The sequence below is a fragment of the Alternaria ethzedia genome (assembly GCF_023757985.1).
Source record: "Alternaria ethzedia strain BMP 0044 chromosome Unknown scaffold_34, whole genome shotgun sequence".
Classification (NCBI taxonomy): domain Eukaryota; kingdom Fungi; phylum Ascomycota; class Dothideomycetes; order Pleosporales; family Pleosporaceae; genus Alternaria; species Alternaria ethzedia.
The window spans coordinates 217-18,403 of NW_026056227.1; the positions used below are offsets into that span (position 1 = coordinate 217).

The window sequence follows — 18,187 nt, forward strand, 5'->3', positions numbered from 1 at the left end:
CTGTGGGTATTGGCTTAGCTATCTGAAGAGGCTGATGATCTTTCAATCGATGTTAGTATTCGTTTAAGGAAAAATGGGTATTGATCCAATCGAAAAAGCTTGCATGCTTGCCGGGAATAGGGTGAAAGCAATGCGATCGCAAATGCGGCAGTTGTAACTTATTAGTGTATTGAAAGATCGTTAGACTTGCACATGCATGAGAACAGAGCTTTGTGTTCATGACTTCATTCATATACATCCAGCAACACTACTAATGTGTGCGATGCTATATACAGGGTATTCGTACGACTGCCGCAGTGGCTTAGACCTTCTGCTCCACGCGGTGAGTCTGCTGCTCAGCGCCACCAGCATTCTCCATTTGGTACTCAACAGCCTTCTCACCCGACTCATCCATAATCTCCGCCATGCCACCAGAACCCTTTGTAAGCTCGGCACCCTTGCGACCAATAAGGTGCCAAGGAAGGTTGAACATCTCGTCGAGAGATTCGAGCGACTTTCCAGAAGTCTCGGGCAGGAAGAAGTAGACCCAGACGAGACCGACGGCGGTGACGCAGGAGAAGAACAGCATAGTACCTCCGTGGGTCATGGAAATGAACATGAGAGGTACAGCCTTGGAGTTACCGTACTGGTTGACAAAGTGGAATGTCATGGCGATGGAACCACCGAGAGCACGGAGACGGAGAGGGTAGATCTCGGAGTTGATGAGGTACTGGATCGAGTTCCATCCGAGCGCCCATCCGAAACCGGAGAAGTAGATCATGACGATGGCGCCCATGGCAGCGTGCTTTTGGCTGGAGCTCTGGGGTACGCCATCGGCGACACCGGTGTCGATGAGTAGGAAGATGGCCATGTAGAGCATGGATAGGAGTTGGAGTGTGATACCGGTAGCGAGAGAGCGCTTGCGGCCGAGGAAGTCGATCAGGAAGAAGGCGCAGATCATAGAACTGACAAACTTGACGACACCGAAGATGGCTGTGGCAAAGAGCTTCTCTTGTTGACCGCTCGTGCCCATCATTTCAAAGTACTTGGGTGCGTAGCTGGGGATCGTGTTAGTTGCGTGCGCAATGAATGGGATCTGAGTGTCGAACTTACATTGTGATGGAATTGGCGCCCGACCACTGCGATAGCAGCTGCGACAAGACAGAGAGCTGAAGACGGTAGAGGTTGGCCTTGCTGGAAAACAGCTCACGGATGGGACCGAGCCAAGATGTACCCATAGTGGCTTCGCGCTCGCGGTTGAGCTGGTCGTTGATGTCCATAATCTCTGAGGTGACGTAAGGGTGGTCAGCGGGGAGGTTGCGGAGCTGTGCGAGGTTGTCGAGCGCCTCCTCGTGGCGGCCGACCTTGATCAACCAACGAGAACTCTCCTTGGCGAACCAAGAGAGGGTGAAGATGAGACCAGCGAACATGATGTGCATGCTGTTGGGTACGAGCCATTGAGCATCAGTGGCAGACGAGATGTGGATGGAAGAACCCCATGATGCGAAGTAGGCAAGCATGATACCGATGTAGACAGATCCAGCGAAAGCGCAGACACAGAGACCACGGATGGCCCTGGGCGCAGTCTCAGCTAGGTAGGTGGGTGCGACGACGGTGGTCTGTCCGATGCCGATACCAGCAATGAAGCGGCCGGCGTAGATTTGTCCAACGGAACCAGTGATAGAGCTGGTGAGGAAGATGACGATGCCGATAACCCAGACAATGCAAAGTTGACGAGTAGCCCAGAGACGACCAATCTTGTCGGTGATGAAGAAGGCGATGAGGGAACCCAAGATGGAACCCATCTGCACCATGGATGTGATGTTCGATAGGAGCTCCGCGATCTCGTGCTCGCTCTTGCTGCCGTCTTCTTCGAGTCCGAACTTGCGTTTGAAGGGGTCGAGTTCGGCTGTAGTACCGATGAGGCCTTCGTCGATACCACGAGCAGCGCCCATGAGACCGAAAACTACGACGAGTTAGTTGGGTGTAGTCTCGAGGGAGGTGAGATAACCTACCGAAGACACCATACCAGAGACGCCAGTTAAGGCTCTCCTTGGGAGTGTGCTTCAAGTTCTCCTTCCATGGGTTCCAAACGACCATGATGGGCGATATTGGTATAGGTAGATCGGAGTAAGGTCGTGATTGAGCTGCGGAACCTACGTCTGTCGGACAGGGAGGAAAGGCAGTGACGACTCAACTGTCCAAAGGCGCATGTGCCTCTTATACTTGAACTGATGGTGGGGTACGAGATGCGGAGATCCTAGATGCAAGGCCTGCTAAATCACACCATCCATGAGACCCCAGAGTCAACCCCGGAAGCCTCTACTCCACGTTTGTCCATCGCCAGTAGCGGTCGGCGTCGGTCTTCCGAGCCAGGAATGCCGGATGACCTTCCCAACTGTGGTTTTCCCAACGTTCAATAGGTCGACCCGTCTCGTCGGCCATTGCAGGCGTTGGAACTAACCCTCGCGCAGTAAGCGGACCGCTGATCGTCTGATCAATTACCGATCAAGCGGCCACGCCGGTCGCCTCTCGTGTCTCTCACGGCAGCGCCATCTGCACGTAGGTTACATGCCCAGTAAGGAGGCGGAAAGGTTGGCAGGCTTAGGTGGAGAAAGCTTCCTTGTTCGTGCGTCTTGTGGAGCTTGGGGCCGAGCTAAGGACGAGTCAAGAACCTGGCCACCACACGATGGGAACCCCGCATTATCCCCCAAACGCTCTCGTGTCCCGGATTTCTCTTGGTCTCCCACGTTAGCTGTCAGTCAAGGAAGAGAAGCTTGTCAAGCTCCTCGTAGCGGCCGGGGAGGTGCCGTAAATGCATGCCGCGCTATTGGCTGGTACCATCCCGGGAAAATCTCGCACGCGGGATAAATTACTACGCTATTCTGACGCTGCCTCGCGACGAGACCGTTCGCCGGCAGAATTATGACCGAGAGGAGCGTCGGAGCAGGGTATCGGCTTCTGAGGTTAAGCTCCTGGACGAGACCTCGTCTCGCGGCGGTGTGTCGACACAAGCGATGCGGCTCCAACTCCTTCAGCCTTTTCCAGTAGCGCCCGCGTTGTGACTACCCCAAATGGTATCCCGTCCCTCCAATGCATACGCCGTGGGGACTACACTATCGGACATAGATACGGCGCCTGCAGGATGTTTTGGTAGAGCTAACGGTGCGCAGGTGTGAAAGTGTGTCGCTTCTTCGGTCGCTCTGGCGCTGAGACGAGTCCTGGTTGTCGGAGCCTCTGATGGGTCGTAGGACAATGATCCGACTCTTGGCTCTGTACTTGGCTCTGTACCCCAAAGTCCAGCAGGAAGGTTGTATTCTGCCGTAGTGGCAGCTGAATCGTTGAACCCACAACGGCAAGCATAACATCTCCAAGCGCTTTGTTGTCTTGACGAAAGCCCAGACCGCCGGGGTTCTTCTTGTCTCCACAGAGCTTTGCATCCGCAGTGCATCTTGTCATGCGATGCGAAGAAACAGACAGGTCTAGAGGTGTGATACGTCCACCACCCCCGGTCGGAGCTCCGAGTGTTATCGGCGCGAACCCAGGCGCTTTGACTTGGGGTCTCCACACACACGAGGCGCGCGTGAGATGGCTAGCGAAGACCAAGATTGCCATGCCTTCACCAAGTGCTTGTGAACAGCGCAAGCCGTTGTGCCAAAGGACGCCCAAGTGCTTGTCCTAGACGTCAACAGAGCAACATTCTTGCTATATCGTATTTTTCGTAGGCATCATCGAAGTCATGTCCACTCCTCTTGAGCGCTGTGATAAATTTGAGAATCATGCGGGCATCCTTCTGGTCCACAGCGGGCGAGATTGATCGGCTGGTCGGCGATGCCAGTGGGTCTAATCCTTCCTCTTATGCATCGTGTATACAAACGGCTACCGTCGAAGCCACAAGAATCCAAGTGTCGGTGATTGCCGTGCATGAGACATCTACTGAGGTGGTGTTGTGTTCAATCCCCGTCGCCGGCTAGGTCGCCCTCAACAGACATTGGCTTTCGTTCAACACATCCATCCAGACATCGTGTGCGTATGTCCGCGGGCGGAGGTGTTGGATGATCGGGTGGATACGGACGCTGACAAACGCCTCTGAACTGATTAGCCGCCTTGGAAAGCATATGGGGTGGAAAGCACGCACTTACGAGCTCATTGTGGGTATTGACCAAGACGGACCAAGGCGCCAATGTTGGGGATAAGACCCATTTATACGTCTTGTAATCACAACAACTGATTCAAGCCGTGCGGAGAAATGGGACCCGGGGTACGAGGTTCACATGTCACTCTCACTGGACGCCTGAAGAGTCCTGTACGGTTATCCGGAACTAGTTGTGGGGAGAGTGTGACTGAACGTTAGATCTGGGGTGATGGGAGAATGTCGGTGTGTTGGCAGCAAATGAGACGGCAGGGTGTTTGTAAGTGGCAGTTAGGCGATGAAGCACGTGTTAGCATTGTGCCGTCGACCCGAGGGAAGTGACGACCAGGGAGTAGGCGCGATAGAGTGAAGGACAATCAAAGGCAGGTGCGATAGGACCACGGCTGCGCAACAGTGCCCAATGATCAGCACATCGCGCCTTCAGTTCAGAACGTGAGTAGGTGTAATTGTTTTTTCTATACCGGCACGGCCTAGGTATCGAATCAACTGCAGCATCATTGACAAGGCGATGTTGTGCCATGATGGCGACATCGTGCCCGGATTCCCGGAAAAGGCAACCGCGGACCCTCTGTGCCGAGCTCGCTCAATCTTCCTCAGAGTCACCCTCAGCATCCTCTTCCTCCCCCACAAACCTAGCCCGCTTACTCGGACTAACCTCGCCACCATCCTCGCGCCCTCTCTTCTCAGCCCTGGGAGTCTCTTCCTGCTCCTGCGCCCACAGTGCCAACTCCAACTCCTCCAACAAATCCACATCATCAGCTACGCCCTCCCCATCAACCTCTTCCCTGTTTCTAGACTGCTCTATTGCCATTTTTAGGCCCTCGTCAACCCTCGACGCGCGCTGTCGGTAGCAGACGTTGCCGTTTTTGCCGTGTTCGTGGTACCGCTTGCACCATGCGCCTTCAGTGCTCTCCTCGATCTTGAGCGTGAGGTTCCGGCGGACCATGCGCAGGCTTGTTTGCATGATGTCGAAGAGGAGCTCGGGGTGTAGAGCGAAGCCCTTGCGCGTGATTTTCCCGATGATGTGCTCGGTCTTGTCGCCGCCCAGGGCGAGTGCGTCGGCCCAAAGCAGTCTTGCTCCACACCTCGGTGATGTGTGTGTGTAAAGCAAGTTGAGGAGATCAGTGTGGACCGACGTAACATCTTTGTCAAGTTCAGGGTCTGTGACTTCCAAGTCGTAGTCTCTAGGAAACTGATCAAATTCCGCCGGGATGTTCTTGCCCTTCCGCCACGCCTGTTGTGCGACTCGCTTGCGCCGATTGAGCGCTCGGTTCGGGAGCCAGATTTCCTTTGTTTTCTCCTCCTCTGCTTTATCGTCCTTTTCCTTGTCTTCTTGAGCTTTTTTGCGCTGGTCGTGGAACTTGCGGATCCATGTATCGGCTACCATGTCGCAGAGATCCCAAAACTTCTCTTGGTAGCAGACGATGTAAAGCTGGGTGAGGGTCTTGGCGCTGTAGGGTAGGGCCTGGTATGGGTTGGCGGCGTCGGTGAGGCCGGGAAGGTCGAGGTTGATTTTGGCGTTGCTCTTGAGATTGCTCAGGATGAGGTATATTTCTTTGTCTGCTATGAACGGGGGAGGCACTGCAGGGGACGCGAACATCCCGTAATGTTCGACTGATTTCGCAGCGGCGGCGCTAAACGGCTTGTAGTTCTTGGGCGGACGACCTCTTGGCTTTGGTGTCTTTGGTGGCTGCTTGATCTGCTCTTGAGCCTTGTGTGTAACGTACGCTGGAATAAGGTCAGTAATCTGTGATCATAACACAAGAGAGAGGAGCACTCACATGGATCACTCGCCACGGATCCTCTGCCAACGTCTCTAGCATCTTCCTCAGCCTGATCAATGAAGGCATCGATCTCGCTACCCTGAGCGGCGTCGTATTGGTTTGGCTTTTGAATCGCTCGTCCTGTGCGAGTTGTCACCGGCGCCGCCTCTACGGACTGCTGAGGGATATCGTCGTCTTGATCACCTCTCTCGCCATATCCAGGTGTCGCTTCGCGCTGCTGCGCTGGGCTATCCGATCTTCCCACCGACGACTTGAGCAGTAGCTTGGGTGCCGGTCTATTGGGTGCACCTTCTGACGCTGACGGCGCTGGGGTCGCTGACTTCGAGGCTCTGCCTTTCGGTCGGCCGCCACCACGGCTACCACCTTTGGCGCCACCGCGAGGACGTCCCGGCGGTTTTCCCGTCGTGACTGTCTTCTGTTTACCCATTGCGCTTTCGACGAAGACTTTGCGGCCGATGCAAATCTGCGACGAGGTCGACGAGTCGGTATGTATGAGATCGGTATACGGTTGAGAACGACGTAGTAGTTGCGTTGGTGTTACAGACTCTTAGTCGTAGAAAAGAGAATCTGAGGTTACCTTCGTAGCCTAGTCTGCTGAACGTAGTGAAGGTGAGCGATTATCGCTAGTTGCGTCTGGCAACGCTAGGCTACCGGGACTGTAGAACAATAGAATGAGCAGGCATCTGGCCGTATTGAGAATATTAAAGCAGCGCAACTCCTCTGACATAGTGAATACCAAATAGGCCTAGGAGCTTGCGCTCTCTCGAAGTGAGAGTGAGATACTAAGCTCCAGCAGGTACGTCATCAAGATGATTGGTCGTGCGCTTTCATCACAAACGGTATTGAGAAGACGAGAAATTGGCCTGCGCCAGTCCATAAGAATGGAGAGTTCCAGCAAAGTCTATCATGTGCAAAGGCCCAAAAGATGAACGAAGAATGGCACCAACTACAAACCTAGAAACCAAATTCAGCCCCCGGCCCGGGGTAACCTTCGCGTCTCACCTCCAACTCCTTCTCCTTCGCCTCGTATCTTGTATAAAGCCGTTCAGCTCTCAAGACGCACTCCTGACAAAAGATAACGCCGGAGTCCTTGTTGAGAAGAAGTGCCAAGGGATGCGTCGGGCAGGGCTTGTCAGACTCACAGTTCTGACCACAAGGTTGCTGAGCAACACAGTAGACCTTGTGGCCACAATGTAAATTGTGCTCTTGGAGATCTGGATTGGGGAACGGTGCCGCCAATATGTTGTCGACCAGGTCGTTCGGGATCTGGAGAGCCGCTACAATTTCACCGCGTGTGAGGGCGAGAGAACGTCGACGGTATTTCTGGAAGAGGTAGTGGTCTACTGGAATTCCCTGACAGACTTCGCAATAGAGGGGTTCTTGACGCGGCCGAAAGTCAGTGGCCAGGATACTGATGAGCCTTGGACTAGAAGAGGACGCATCAGCGATTGACAGAACCTAAAAGCTTCGTCGATAACATACACCGTGGGTGACTTTACGAGGGTCTCTGAGAACTGTGGGTTGGCCCCATTTATGGGGTATCGGCAGTTGCTACCGCATCTCGTATCCGACCCATCGATAACGACAACATGGCCGCAGTTGAGGAGGTGAAACATATTCGGCGCGGTTCGACCGTGGTCGTCTACAGTGCCGCTACATGGTCTGATCATCCGTATCGCACTTGTGACCCTCTCGACGCCGTCTTGTGGTGTGTCCCGCTTTTGTTGATCCGTTAGAGCTGGGGCCCAGGACATGTTGAAGGGTAGCGAGGTTGTAGATAGCGGGTAATCGTGATGGTTGTTTAAACTTCTGTCGAGCGTCCAGTAGCGATACTGATAAGTGCTTGCGGGGCGGTTGTCTAGACAGCCGAGTGACCACAAGGTGCAAACGCGCGTACGAATAACGTGAAAGTGAATCGAAGAAGTGGAAAATTAGGCAGCAAGTCCAAGCTCCCCAACAATACTCTTGCCTCCAGTTTCATTTTCGCGACAGCTCTTGACTGACTTTCGAACACCGCCGGAAGTCGCAATGGCAGCGAATCAAGAGGACTTCGTCCGCATCGGCTTGCGCGCGACGACAAGCAGCGATGATATACATACGCTGTGTGCAATCTGTCTTGATGAGCTACAGTCGGGCCAGGAGGTTGACGAGATTCGCCGTTGCGGCCACACTTTCCACAGACATTGCTTGCTGGCCTGGCTCAACTCATGGAACACACAACATAGCAGCTGTCCGAACTGTCGCCTGCCGCTCTTTCCGAGTCGCCACCCTCTACCTGTAAGCATTGTGTACAGAAGCAATCCACGCGCATTCACTAATCGTGACGACACAGCCACCTTTGAGTGATGTCGATGAACAAGGAGATCTGGCGGGCCTATTCACGAGCTTAGACGAACTAAGTAACACCGTGTCGATGCTGGGAGATACGGTGGTGGCTTTTCGCAACCACAACAACCTACTCCTGAGCGAGCTAAGGCGCCATAACCTTGATGTTCCTGATACATCGCCAAGCGACCCTCGATTCCGACGTGCGTTAGAAGCCGTTCACGAGTTGAAACCGGTGCCTTCATGTATCATGCCCGACCCGGCAACAGGCGAATACACACCTATAGAGGCGCGTTATCGCAGACTGGTATTTTTGGGAACAGAACGAATTTCCAGCGTCGCTCTCGAGAACCGCTGGAGGAATCGCTCTGCGTTCGTGCGCGACCTGGAGCGATTGGAGCAGCTTCGTCTCCATCTTGGTCCCCAACCGGCTTCAGACAACCGTCCCGAGCCAGGTCTAGACCAGACAAGGTTGCTTATCGAATATGGCGCTCTCTTGAACAAACTCATGCCTGACAACTGGCACTTCACTCCCGACGAGACCGGGGCTATGCGCAGCGAATGGTCAAGGAGTGCTGTTATTGGCAGCTTTGATCGGGAGCTCGTGCAAGAGACAAGGTTGTTCTCACTTCTCTCGATCGCAACTGAAAGGGACACCAGGCAAGCGCTTGAGGGTATTCCGGAACGAGCAGTAAGGTTTATGCTTGGAGACTACAGACACAATTGGTTTGTGAACGCAGGCATTTTCCGTCACTACATGGCCAGCGAAAGCCAGTTGGGTGGATCATCGACTATCGTACCTACACCACAGGCGTTCATGGTAGAACGTCCAGCACGACAGCGAGAAGTGTCTTCGTCGCGTCCGGGCGAAGGTAGTAGATGGCAACCCGGTATGTCGCCGTTCAGGTCCTCGGCCGCTCAGAGCCAGAGTATGAGAGTTAGTTGGTTCGATGAGATGCCGCGTGGAGCCAATGCAGAAGCTCTGCTTGATCCGGAGTATCTCCGGTGGCGGCAAGAGCAGGGCGAACCGTCGAGTTTCAACGGTCCTACAGCCGTGGGAGGGGTAAGCCGTACCATGAGTGCTGAACCCGTCGCTGCACAACAACAGACCCAGCCCGTCGTCAATGGGGGTAGCAGTACGTTCACACAACTGCCTCGTACACCGGACATGGACGAACTTGTGCGACCACCCCAGAACAGAGAGCCAGATCTTCACCCGGAGCAGATGAGTCAGCGAGGAGAAATCCATGAGGCCATCTTCAGCGAGCTGCAACCGCTGATCTCTGGACCCCAAGCGCAAGCAGAGGCATCCAGACAATTCCCTGGTCAGGCCATTCACGACCGCAGCTTGCAGACCAGTGCGAACGCCATGGGTGCTCGGGTGATTCGCATGCTCCGAAACTCCCTTCACCGACGCCGGTCACAGTAGAGGGAAGCATCGCAAACGGCGGAGATGGAAGTTCTGAAAGAGACACGGAGGGCGTTTGAGTGAGGAGTCAAAGACGTGAACGACAGGCAGTATCAGAGAAAGGCGAGCAACGTGAGGGTGTATCGCCCCAAAGTGTTTCGTGGAGTCTCAGAGCTTGATGCAAGTAAGCCTTCGTGTTCAGCGTTTACTGGTGCTCTCAGGTGATGTGGTGATATGGTGATGTGTGAAGCATGCCGAGGGGGAAGTTGGATGACTGAGCGGATGACTAAGCCACCAGCTGCAAACGCGCCAAACAGCAGGGAAGGCGGCTGTTCGCTGATAGGTGTGGTCCGCAGCTATCACACCTCACTCACCCAGCGCGCCTGCTCGTCTAGTCTGCCTCGCCATTTGGACTGTGCCTGCTAATGGAGACGCGGCTGCTGCTCCTACAGGACGCTGGACTCGCTGGGGGTGGCTCATAGCCCGCAATTCCGAAAGGTACCCATCCAATTGTCCCGCCCCAGCATGCCACTCTCGTCGGCTATCGCGAAACATCCCGCCCGCCATGTCTGACGGCGGCCCTGGGCACCTCCAGCCGCCGTCTCTTTCTGCCCACGACGTGTCGCCGCTGATGGGCTCGCTTTCTAATGTGCTCGCAGGAACTTCTCACCACGCCGGCCACAGGTTGCCCACCATTCAGCCTGCATCGCCGCCGAACAAAGGCGCGCCGCACGCTTCCACGACGCCCCCTCGCCCTGCCTTCTTTTCCGTAGCCAGGGGCCACCCACATGCGACTGCCATTGCCAGCTCTGGCTCCTCGACTACCGAATCCTTCTCCGAGTTGACGTCGTCGTCGTCACGGGACTCGCTTCCCAATCCCCCCGGGCGCAACGCCCCTACCACGCCCCAGAAACAGGCGCGCACCACCAGGCGGAAACACTCGAACAAGTCCACGGGCCGATGGAGTAGGGGAGGCGGCTCGTCAGATGATACCGGCTCCGACCGCAAACCCCCCACCTCGCAGCCCGTAGAGCCCGCGCAGAGCGCTGCTCGCTCACCCCCGACTGCGTCCAAGACGCGCCAGCAACCCTCTATTGCTACCAACACCGCCTCGACGAGCCAGCCGCGATTCATGGCAACAACCTTTGGCGGTCCTTCGGGTGATTCGCGACGGGGAGTCGTCTCTCCTCGCCCTAAGGGACGCGGTATGACGCAGCCACACCTTATACACATGTCATGTCTGACTGGCCTATGCAGAAGCGAAGAACACCCTCTGCCGCAATGTCACCATCTACGGACACTGCCGGTACGAAAACAGTAAGTGCTGCTGGCCGCACCTGCCGAATCCTGTGGTGACCCTGTCTAGCCTGCCCCTACATCCACGACACCCTCAAGCTGGGCCAGAACGAGAACGCCAAAAAGCGATTCAATGTCGACTCTCCCTCCTTCACGCCTCTGCAGGCGAGCACCAATGGATCTGTGACCCCGTCCTCTCGCAGTGCCGCCATCTCGCCCAAGGCGGCCAATGCTGCCGTCTTCACTCCCAAATCGCAACGCTCCGGTGAGTCCTGAGCATTCGCAAATGACTTCTATATGCATGCTGATCGTCTCAGCCGTCACCACCCCGCATATGCACGCGAAAGAACCCGCCATTGATTGGAATTCACATGACTTCCAAGATTTTGTCCCGCAGTCTTTTGAGGGTCAGCAGATGGTGCGTGGCTTTACTTGATATATCTGTCTCACATTCGTGACCTTGGAGCACGTTCTTACATCCAGTTCTCGGCTCACAACGCCCTAGGTGGACCCTAATGTGGGCTACGATCCTTTCAGCACACCCTCCAGTATCTCTACCCTGGCAGGTGCAACCCACCAAGCTGCTACCATCAACCCGTATGCACAAGATGCTTCGACGACGTATTTCCAGAACGCCAACGCGTTTCAAACTCCAGCATACCATCTGTACTGGCCGGTAGGGCCTCAGCCGACGGGTCTGCTTGCTTACCAGCGTACTGCACATGATTTCTTCATACCTGACGCTCTTCGGGAAGAGTTGCAAAAGAAGGCGGATATTGCACGTCAGGTCGCGCCGAATAGTACTTTGCCGGTCATTGAGCAGTTTCACTCCTTGTTTTGTTTAGACATGTCACCCCAGAAGAACACGGCTCCATTTGGGTACGCCAGCTGGATCTACAAAGCTGTGTCAAGCAAAGATGGCAAGACGTATGCGCTACGCCGTCTGGAAAACTTCCGCCTTACAAGCGAGACTGCAATTCGCTCCGCCCAGCCATGGAAACGCGTTTTGAACGGCAATGTGGTTACAATCCACGAAGCGTTCACTACTCGAGCTTTTGGCGATAGTTCTCTAATCTTAGTCACCGACTACCATCCAAATTCGAAGTCACTTGCTGATGAGCATTTCAAGCCGGTGCAGCGTTTCCACGGGCGGCAACCTGCATCATCGCACGTACCGGAGCAAGTGTTATGGGGCTACATTGTTCAAATTGCATCGGCTCTAAAGGCCATACACGGTTCGGGTCTCGCAGCGCGCCTCATCACACCTTCGAAAATACTGTTGACGTCAAAGAACCGAATACGACTCAACGCATGCAGTATTATGGACATAGTCCAGTTTGACAATGCGCGTCCCGTGCCCGAACTGCAAGCAGACGACCTCGTTCAGCTAGGACGACTAATACTTTGCATCGCGAACAACAACGCCACAGCCCACTTGCAGATGCAAAAGTCGATGGACTATATCACTAGAAGTTATACAGCCCGTCTCAAGGAGTGCGTGCAATGGCTGCTCAACCCTCAACCAGCACCAGGAGCACCATCGTCTCCTACAACACCGGCGCCGATGCAGAAAGACATTGACACCTTCCTGGGAGGTATTGCCGATCAATTCGCATCGGTGTTCGACAGCGAGCTACATGCCCAGGATACGCTTACAGTGAACCTCGGAAAAGAGTTGGAATCATCGAGGTTGGTCCGTTTGCTGGTCAAGCTGAATATGATCAACGAGCGACCAGAGCTAGACGCTTCTCAAAACATGCCCGGCAACAGCGGCGCAAACCCGTCATCGGTATGGGCAGAAACTGGAGAGCGCTACTACCTCAAGCTCTTCCGCGATTACGTCTTCCACCAGGTAGACGCCAACGGACACCCGGTCACTGACCTCGCGCACGTTCTCGACTGCTTAAACAAGCTCGACGCCGGGACCGACGAGAAGATACCGCTCGTCAGCCGCGACGAGCAAAACGTGCTGATAGTGAGCTACCGCGAAGTAAAGCGGGCACTAGAGTCAGCATTCCAGGACTTGGTCCGGGCGGGACGTGTTTCGGGGAAATAGGATTCCTCAACCCCCAGTCCACCCGGCTAGCAGCATCGTTATGGATGGACGGAAGAAAAAGGTTTTCTCATTAAAGGGGCTGCAGCGAGACTTGAGTCGCAGAAGGACCCAGACGACGCGAATGTGAATGTTGTTTGTGAGGAAGAAACGATTGGATGGACGAATGATTTGGAATGGGTTGGAGAGGAGCTGTTGGAGATGCTTGCATGAGTTGCGTATTACTGTTGTATCGAAGGAAATAAGATGGCGGATAGTAGGGATTAGAGGAAACACGTATTATTCATAGCGCAATGAAAACGCAATTCTAGCTTCATATAGCAACTGTTCCGTGACTTTAGCATAAGTATCATCACAGCCACAATCTCTCAGTAAGTATATATACAGCAAACGACATATTATTATACTGGCATACAAAGGCCTTATCAAGACTTTGATCTTTTTTTTCATCCGCGCCGCAAAGCCTGGGACCATCTATAGAGGCAGAAGAGACGAACACTCGTACAAGATAAAAAGCTAGAAGCTATAAAAAACGAATGAAGAAAGTTGATGAAGCAGACAAGTGAAGTCGCAAATCACTACAAATTGAGTAGGTGAAAACAAGAAAAGAAGAAAGATGAAGGGAGGGAAAAACAGCATACAGAAGATCTGATCTGTACACATGCATGCCCACCAAAATAATCCACCAGGTGAGCGGTACTCCTCATTACCGGCGGGTTTGTCTGTCCTTTCGCCAGCTCTGGACTTTAGACCCGCTTGTGTGCCCGATAAGAAGAGCCATCTATTGACTCTTCTTCGCGCCCCCCTTCCTAGGCAAACCCGCCTTCCGCCTCGCCTCGCGATCACCCTCCGCAAGCCACTGGCTCGCCTTGACCATCTGAACAATATTTATCCACTGCTTGACAGCCATAAAGGGAGCTGACGTCAACATGCAGATCCAAGGGACAGTCGAGTCCATCTTGTTGGCACGAGCCATCTCCATGGCTGCGGCGGAGAAGGGGCTAGCGAAGAACATGGAGGGTTTGGGAGCGGCGGGGGAGCCGGGCTGGATGGACGAGGGGTTGTTGAGGTCGGAGAAGAGGGTCGGGGAGAGGAGGGGCGAGCTGAAGGAGAGGAGGTAGAGGGCGATGAAGAAGATTTCGTTCATGGCGCAGAGGGTGAAGAGGACTTTCTGTGGGTGGTTGTTAGCGGATGTTTCGCGACTATGCTACACGTGAGATTCTAGTTGAGTGAGTAACGTACGTTATTGGAGTAGTACTGCTTCAACAACCAACTCCTGCTCTCATTCACATTCTTGTGGCTCTGTCCGCTGCCGCCCATGCTCAGCGTCGCGTACATGTGCATGTAGTGGCTAGCCAAGTCGAGGGAGATGAGGCCCTGGAAGACGATGCTGAAGCGCGGGAACGCTTGCGCCAAGAAAACGAGCAGACACGTTGTTGTACACCTGTCCGTCACCATGTCGAGCACAGCTCCAAACTTGGTGCTCTGTTCGTAGGCCCGCGCGGCGTAGCCGTCGAGCGCATCGAGCAGGCAGGATATGCTGTAGAGGAGGGTGCATGTGCGTGGGTGGAGGGGCATGTAGTAGAGCGAGATCAGGGCGAGGAAGACGCGCGAGTAGCCTGTGGGAGTTGTTAGCTCGTGTATGTTGAGTAGAAAGGGACGCGCCTACCGATCAAGTTTGGGATGAAGAGGAATATGTTCTCGTACGCGCCCTCCTTCTCAGCCTGTGCTGGCCGTACCGCGGCGCCGTTGCCGTTGGCTTGTGTCTGTACTGATGCCATGGTGGTCGAGATGGCGTCCGATCCGTCTTCCCGATTATCCTCAGTGGAGACACTCGCTATAGCTGCGTGTCTTTGTATACACGTGTACCCCGCTGCGCTTACTGCAGAGAGTGGAGGCTCGTATGCGCGCTCTGCTGATGCTCAGAGCGCTAGGCAGCAGGTGCTCGTATGGGATGACGTGCAGCGAGGTGAAGTCCAGCGCTGGGCGTGAACGGACGGAATCGTTCGGGAACGGGCGTGCTGGGTGCCAACAGACGCTTTGTCGGGCTTGCAATAGCTGTTGAAGCTGTGCGGGTCCAGACCAGAAAGTTGTCGAATGAGCCGCCGATAAGCCGAGCTGATAACGAACCCTGTCGCGAATGCAGGTGCTTGGTAGTACGGCTGCAAAAAGTAAGACCGAGATGGACAAGAAGGCGTAGTAGAGGTGTTGGAAGGAGCGTACGTGTCAAGAAACTGGTGGAAGCAAAGTAGTTGTGCCTGGAAATTGAGGTACCATAAATCTGCCATGTTCGTCCGCCAGCTCCCGGTTACCCGCCTAGACCAGAAAGGGGGTGAGCTTGGCATATGAGGTCAATCGCACATCAGTTCCGTCACCGGACCAAACGGACCATGTGCCCTCGTCGGCAATGGACATTGTGAATTCATGGTTGTTGTTTTCACATCATCTGCCCGGTCTTGCTGCTGACGGTAGCATCTCATGTTTCATGCAGAAGGGCAATACAACAGCGGGGAAGTCTTCAATGAGAGTCTGCTTGCGTAACGCCTACGAGTATGTCTACGTATTCGTCAACCCTGTTCATCTACTTTTGTGTTTCGCCCTGTTCATATATCTTAAGAGATAGTGGATCGTGATCAGAGGTATCATTAAGCTATGTAACCACTCCTGAATAAACCACCTACTCCTTGAAGCCCTTGAATGACCCGGTCTTCGCAGCGATCTTCTTCGACTTAGCCTTCTGGTGAGCCTGCTTCTCCTTCGCTTTGCCGGTACTGAGACCGCGATCCGCCTTACCCTTCTTCCAAACCTTGCCTTCTGATCGGACGTCGTTCATCTCGAGCTTTTTGCGGTCTTTGCCACTGAGCTTCTTCCCCTTCTTGGCCTTCAGAGCTGCTCCGGCAGATTGGGAAGATCCGTTTAGTGCAGCAGCACCCTTCTCTTTCTCTGCCAACTTGTCCTTTTCGGACTCGAACCATGTGCGCCTTGGCCGAGACTTGATCTCATCTTCGTGCTGAATCAAGTTCTCACCTCGCTTGAGGTCACGTTCTGTGACGCTCATGGCACGCTCCTCTTTCTCTTCGGCGAGGACCTCCTCAATCTCGCCTTCAAGGTCCTTGATCTTTTTCATCCACCTGTCGGTTTCTTCTACGGGTACTTGTCGACTAACAACCTTGGCGCCTTGGTCGCGCGAAGCCTTGACAGCCTGCTTGACGACTTTGCGGTCAGGTTCTGCGGCAAGCGTACAGGCACGACCACTTCGTCCTGCACGAGCGGTACGACCAACACGATGCATGTAGATATCGTGACTTTGCGGTGCTTCATAGTTGATGACTACCGCGACGTTCTTGATATCGAGACCACGCGAGGCGACATCGGTAGCCAACAAGTAGGCGGACTTGCCTGATCGGAAAGCCTCCACGGATTGAATACGCTATGACTGTTAGTATTGCATCAAACGTCAAATGTTATTGAGTTGCTTACCTGCTCTTGGCTCATGTTACCATGGAGCTCACTAGCCTTGAGCCCACAGAGAGCGAATACAACGCGCACCCTATGCGCTTCCTTCTTTTGCCTGAAGAAGATGATGACCTTCTCTGTGTAAATCTTTTCACAAATGTACATCAAATACGCAAGCCTCTTATCTTCCTTGCCCTGCCTCAATCGCACGAACTCTTGCGTAAGACCTGCTACAGTGTGCTTCTTCGCATCAACCATCAGACGTACGGGCTTGTCCATACCGATGCGGATAAGCTTGTCAACTGAGCTCGTCATGGTAGCGGAGAACAGCATGGTCTGTCGTGATTTCGGAATAGTCGTCAGGATCTCGTTCAGTTGGGTCTCGAAACCCTCTTCGAGCATACGATCGGCTTCATCGAGAACAAGAATCTCGAGATGCTCAACCTGGAAGGCAGCTGTGTTGTGCATGTGATCGATGAAACGACCAGGCGTCGCAATCACAACATCCGGTCGGGTCTTCAGCACAGCCTCTTGGTCGCGCGTTGAGAAACCACCAGCCATCAGTGCGAAGGTAATGTCGGTGAAGGAGGCAAGTTTGGTCGCGACGTTGAAACATTGTACCGCCAACTCACGAGTAGGCATGAAGATGGCGACACGAGTGGTTGGAACCTTTTTTGGCCGGTAGAGCAGACGTTCGAGGATAGGAATGAGGAAAGCGGCCGTTTTACCAGAACCAGTCTCGGCTCCTCCAACAACGTCCTTGCCTTGCATCGCAATCGGAACTGCTTTGTTCTGGATAGGCGTGGGCTCGGTGAAGCCGACAGATGCCAAACCTCGTAGAATGGGTCGTGAAAGCGACATGGCTTGGAAAGAACCAGTACCACCTTTGGCCCCCTTCTTCTTCTTGATCTGCACGCTGTCTTCGGGTGCGAAGAAAGCGGCTGCCTTCTTCGCCTCGACAGCGTCCTCTTCCTCGCTCTGATCTTCTTGGTCTGTTTCGGCGCCCTCAAGGTCCATAGGATGTGGTACATGCGGTACTTCTGCTTCTTCGTCTGAGTCGCCCTCCTCTTCGCTTCCACTACCCTCAGCCCCTGAAGCCTCCTCCTCGTCCTCCTGGTCTTCCTCTGAGTCGCTTGCTGCGCCCATGCCGAATCCGTCTTCGGCCATGAGCTCATCGTCCTCGCCGAAACCCTCAAAGTCGCCATTGACAGAAGCTTCGGGCGACTCCGTTTCTATGACTGCCTGTGCGCTCTTCTTATTTCGTCTCCGCTCGATGATGTCGTCAACATCGACTGCGGTGCCCTTCTTCTGCGACTCCTGTGCTACTGTGCCGTTGTCGTTGCCCCAGCCGTCAAACTCCTCCACGAATCCGGTATCTATGTCGCCGACCGCAAACTCGAAGTCGCTGGCAATGTCGTCGTTCTGTTCGACATCTTCGGTCGGTTCAGGCATCGCATCTTCTTCGATTTCTGGAGCAGGATCGGCTCCTTTCTTTCCCTTCTTCTTGTCCTTCTTCGCTTTCTTCGACGCGACTTCTTTCGGCTTGACGTTGAGATCTGGGTCTTCCGTGTATTTCCTCTTCTTTCCAGCGCCAGCTAGTTTAGCCGTTGCTGCAGCCTCGTCGGCACCACCGTCGTCGGATACATCCTCGTGATCGGAGATGGTGAAAATGAAGTCGTCGTCCTTAGGCGCCATGGTTATCGTGTGACGATAGCTCGTGTACTGGGGTAGTT

General features: G+C 54.2%; 6 protein-coding genes across 6 annotated transcripts; 2 read left to right on the top strand and 4 right to left on the bottom strand.

Moving 5' to 3' along the window:
- Positions 1-301: 301 nt before the first annotated feature.
- Positions 302-2,079, bottom strand: J4E87_009292 (uncharacterized protein; the record flags this gene model as incomplete). The annotated part of the gene is made up of 3 exons (XM_049380869.1): positions 302-1,037; positions 1,093-1,945; positions 1,995-2,079. The coding sequence occupies 3 exons, from the start codon at positions 2,077-2,079 to the stop codon at positions 302-304; spliced, it is 1,674 nt and encodes a 557-aa protein (XP_049229295.1).
- Positions 2,080-4,715: 2,636 nt separating this feature from the next.
- On the bottom strand, positions 4,716-6,343 carry J4E87_009293 (uncharacterized protein; the record flags this gene model as incomplete). Its single annotated transcript, XM_049380870.1, has 2 exons — positions 4,716-5,860; positions 5,914-6,343. 2 exons carry the CDS (start codon positions 6,341-6,343, stop codon positions 4,716-4,718), a joined length of 1,575 nt encoding a protein of 524 aa, XP_049229296.1.
- A 2,148-nt stretch (positions 6,344-8,491) lies between these two features.
- Positions 8,492-9,670, top strand: J4E87_009294 (uncharacterized protein; the record flags this gene model as incomplete). The annotated part of the gene is made up of 1 exon (XM_049380871.1): positions 8,492-9,670. One exon carries the CDS (start codon positions 8,492-8,494, stop codon positions 9,668-9,670), a length of 1,179 nt encoding a protein of 392 aa, XP_049229297.1.
- Positions 9,671-10,280: 610 nt separating this feature from the next.
- PAN3 (PAB-dependent poly(A)-specific ribonuclease subunit 3) lies at positions 10,281-13,001 on the top strand (the record flags this gene model as incomplete). Its single annotated transcript, XM_049380872.1, has 5 exons — positions 10,281-10,854; positions 10,907-10,966; positions 11,016-11,210; positions 11,329-11,363; positions 11,451-13,001. The coding sequence occupies 5 exons, from the start codon at positions 10,281-10,283 to the stop codon at positions 12,999-13,001; spliced, it is 2,415 nt and encodes an 804-aa protein (XP_049229298.1).
- Positions 13,002-13,779: 778 nt separating this feature from the next.
- On the bottom strand, positions 13,780-14,779 carry J4E87_009296 (uncharacterized protein; the record flags this gene model as incomplete). Its single annotated transcript, XM_049380873.1, has 3 exons — positions 13,780-14,169; positions 14,241-14,617; positions 14,668-14,779. The coding sequence occupies 3 exons, from the start codon at positions 14,777-14,779 to the stop codon at positions 13,780-13,782; spliced, it is 879 nt and encodes a 292-aa protein (XP_049229299.1).
- Positions 14,780-15,675: 896 nt separating this feature from the next.
- DRS1 (nucleolar DEAD-box protein required for synthesis of 60S ribosomal subunit) lies at positions 15,676-18,149 on the bottom strand (the record flags this gene model as incomplete). Its single annotated transcript, XM_049380874.1, has 2 exons — positions 15,676-16,428; positions 16,479-18,149. The coding sequence occupies 2 exons, from the start codon at positions 18,147-18,149 to the stop codon at positions 15,676-15,678; spliced, it is 2,424 nt and encodes an 807-aa protein (XP_049229300.1).
- Between the last annotated feature and the right edge of the window lie 38 nt (positions 18,150-18,187).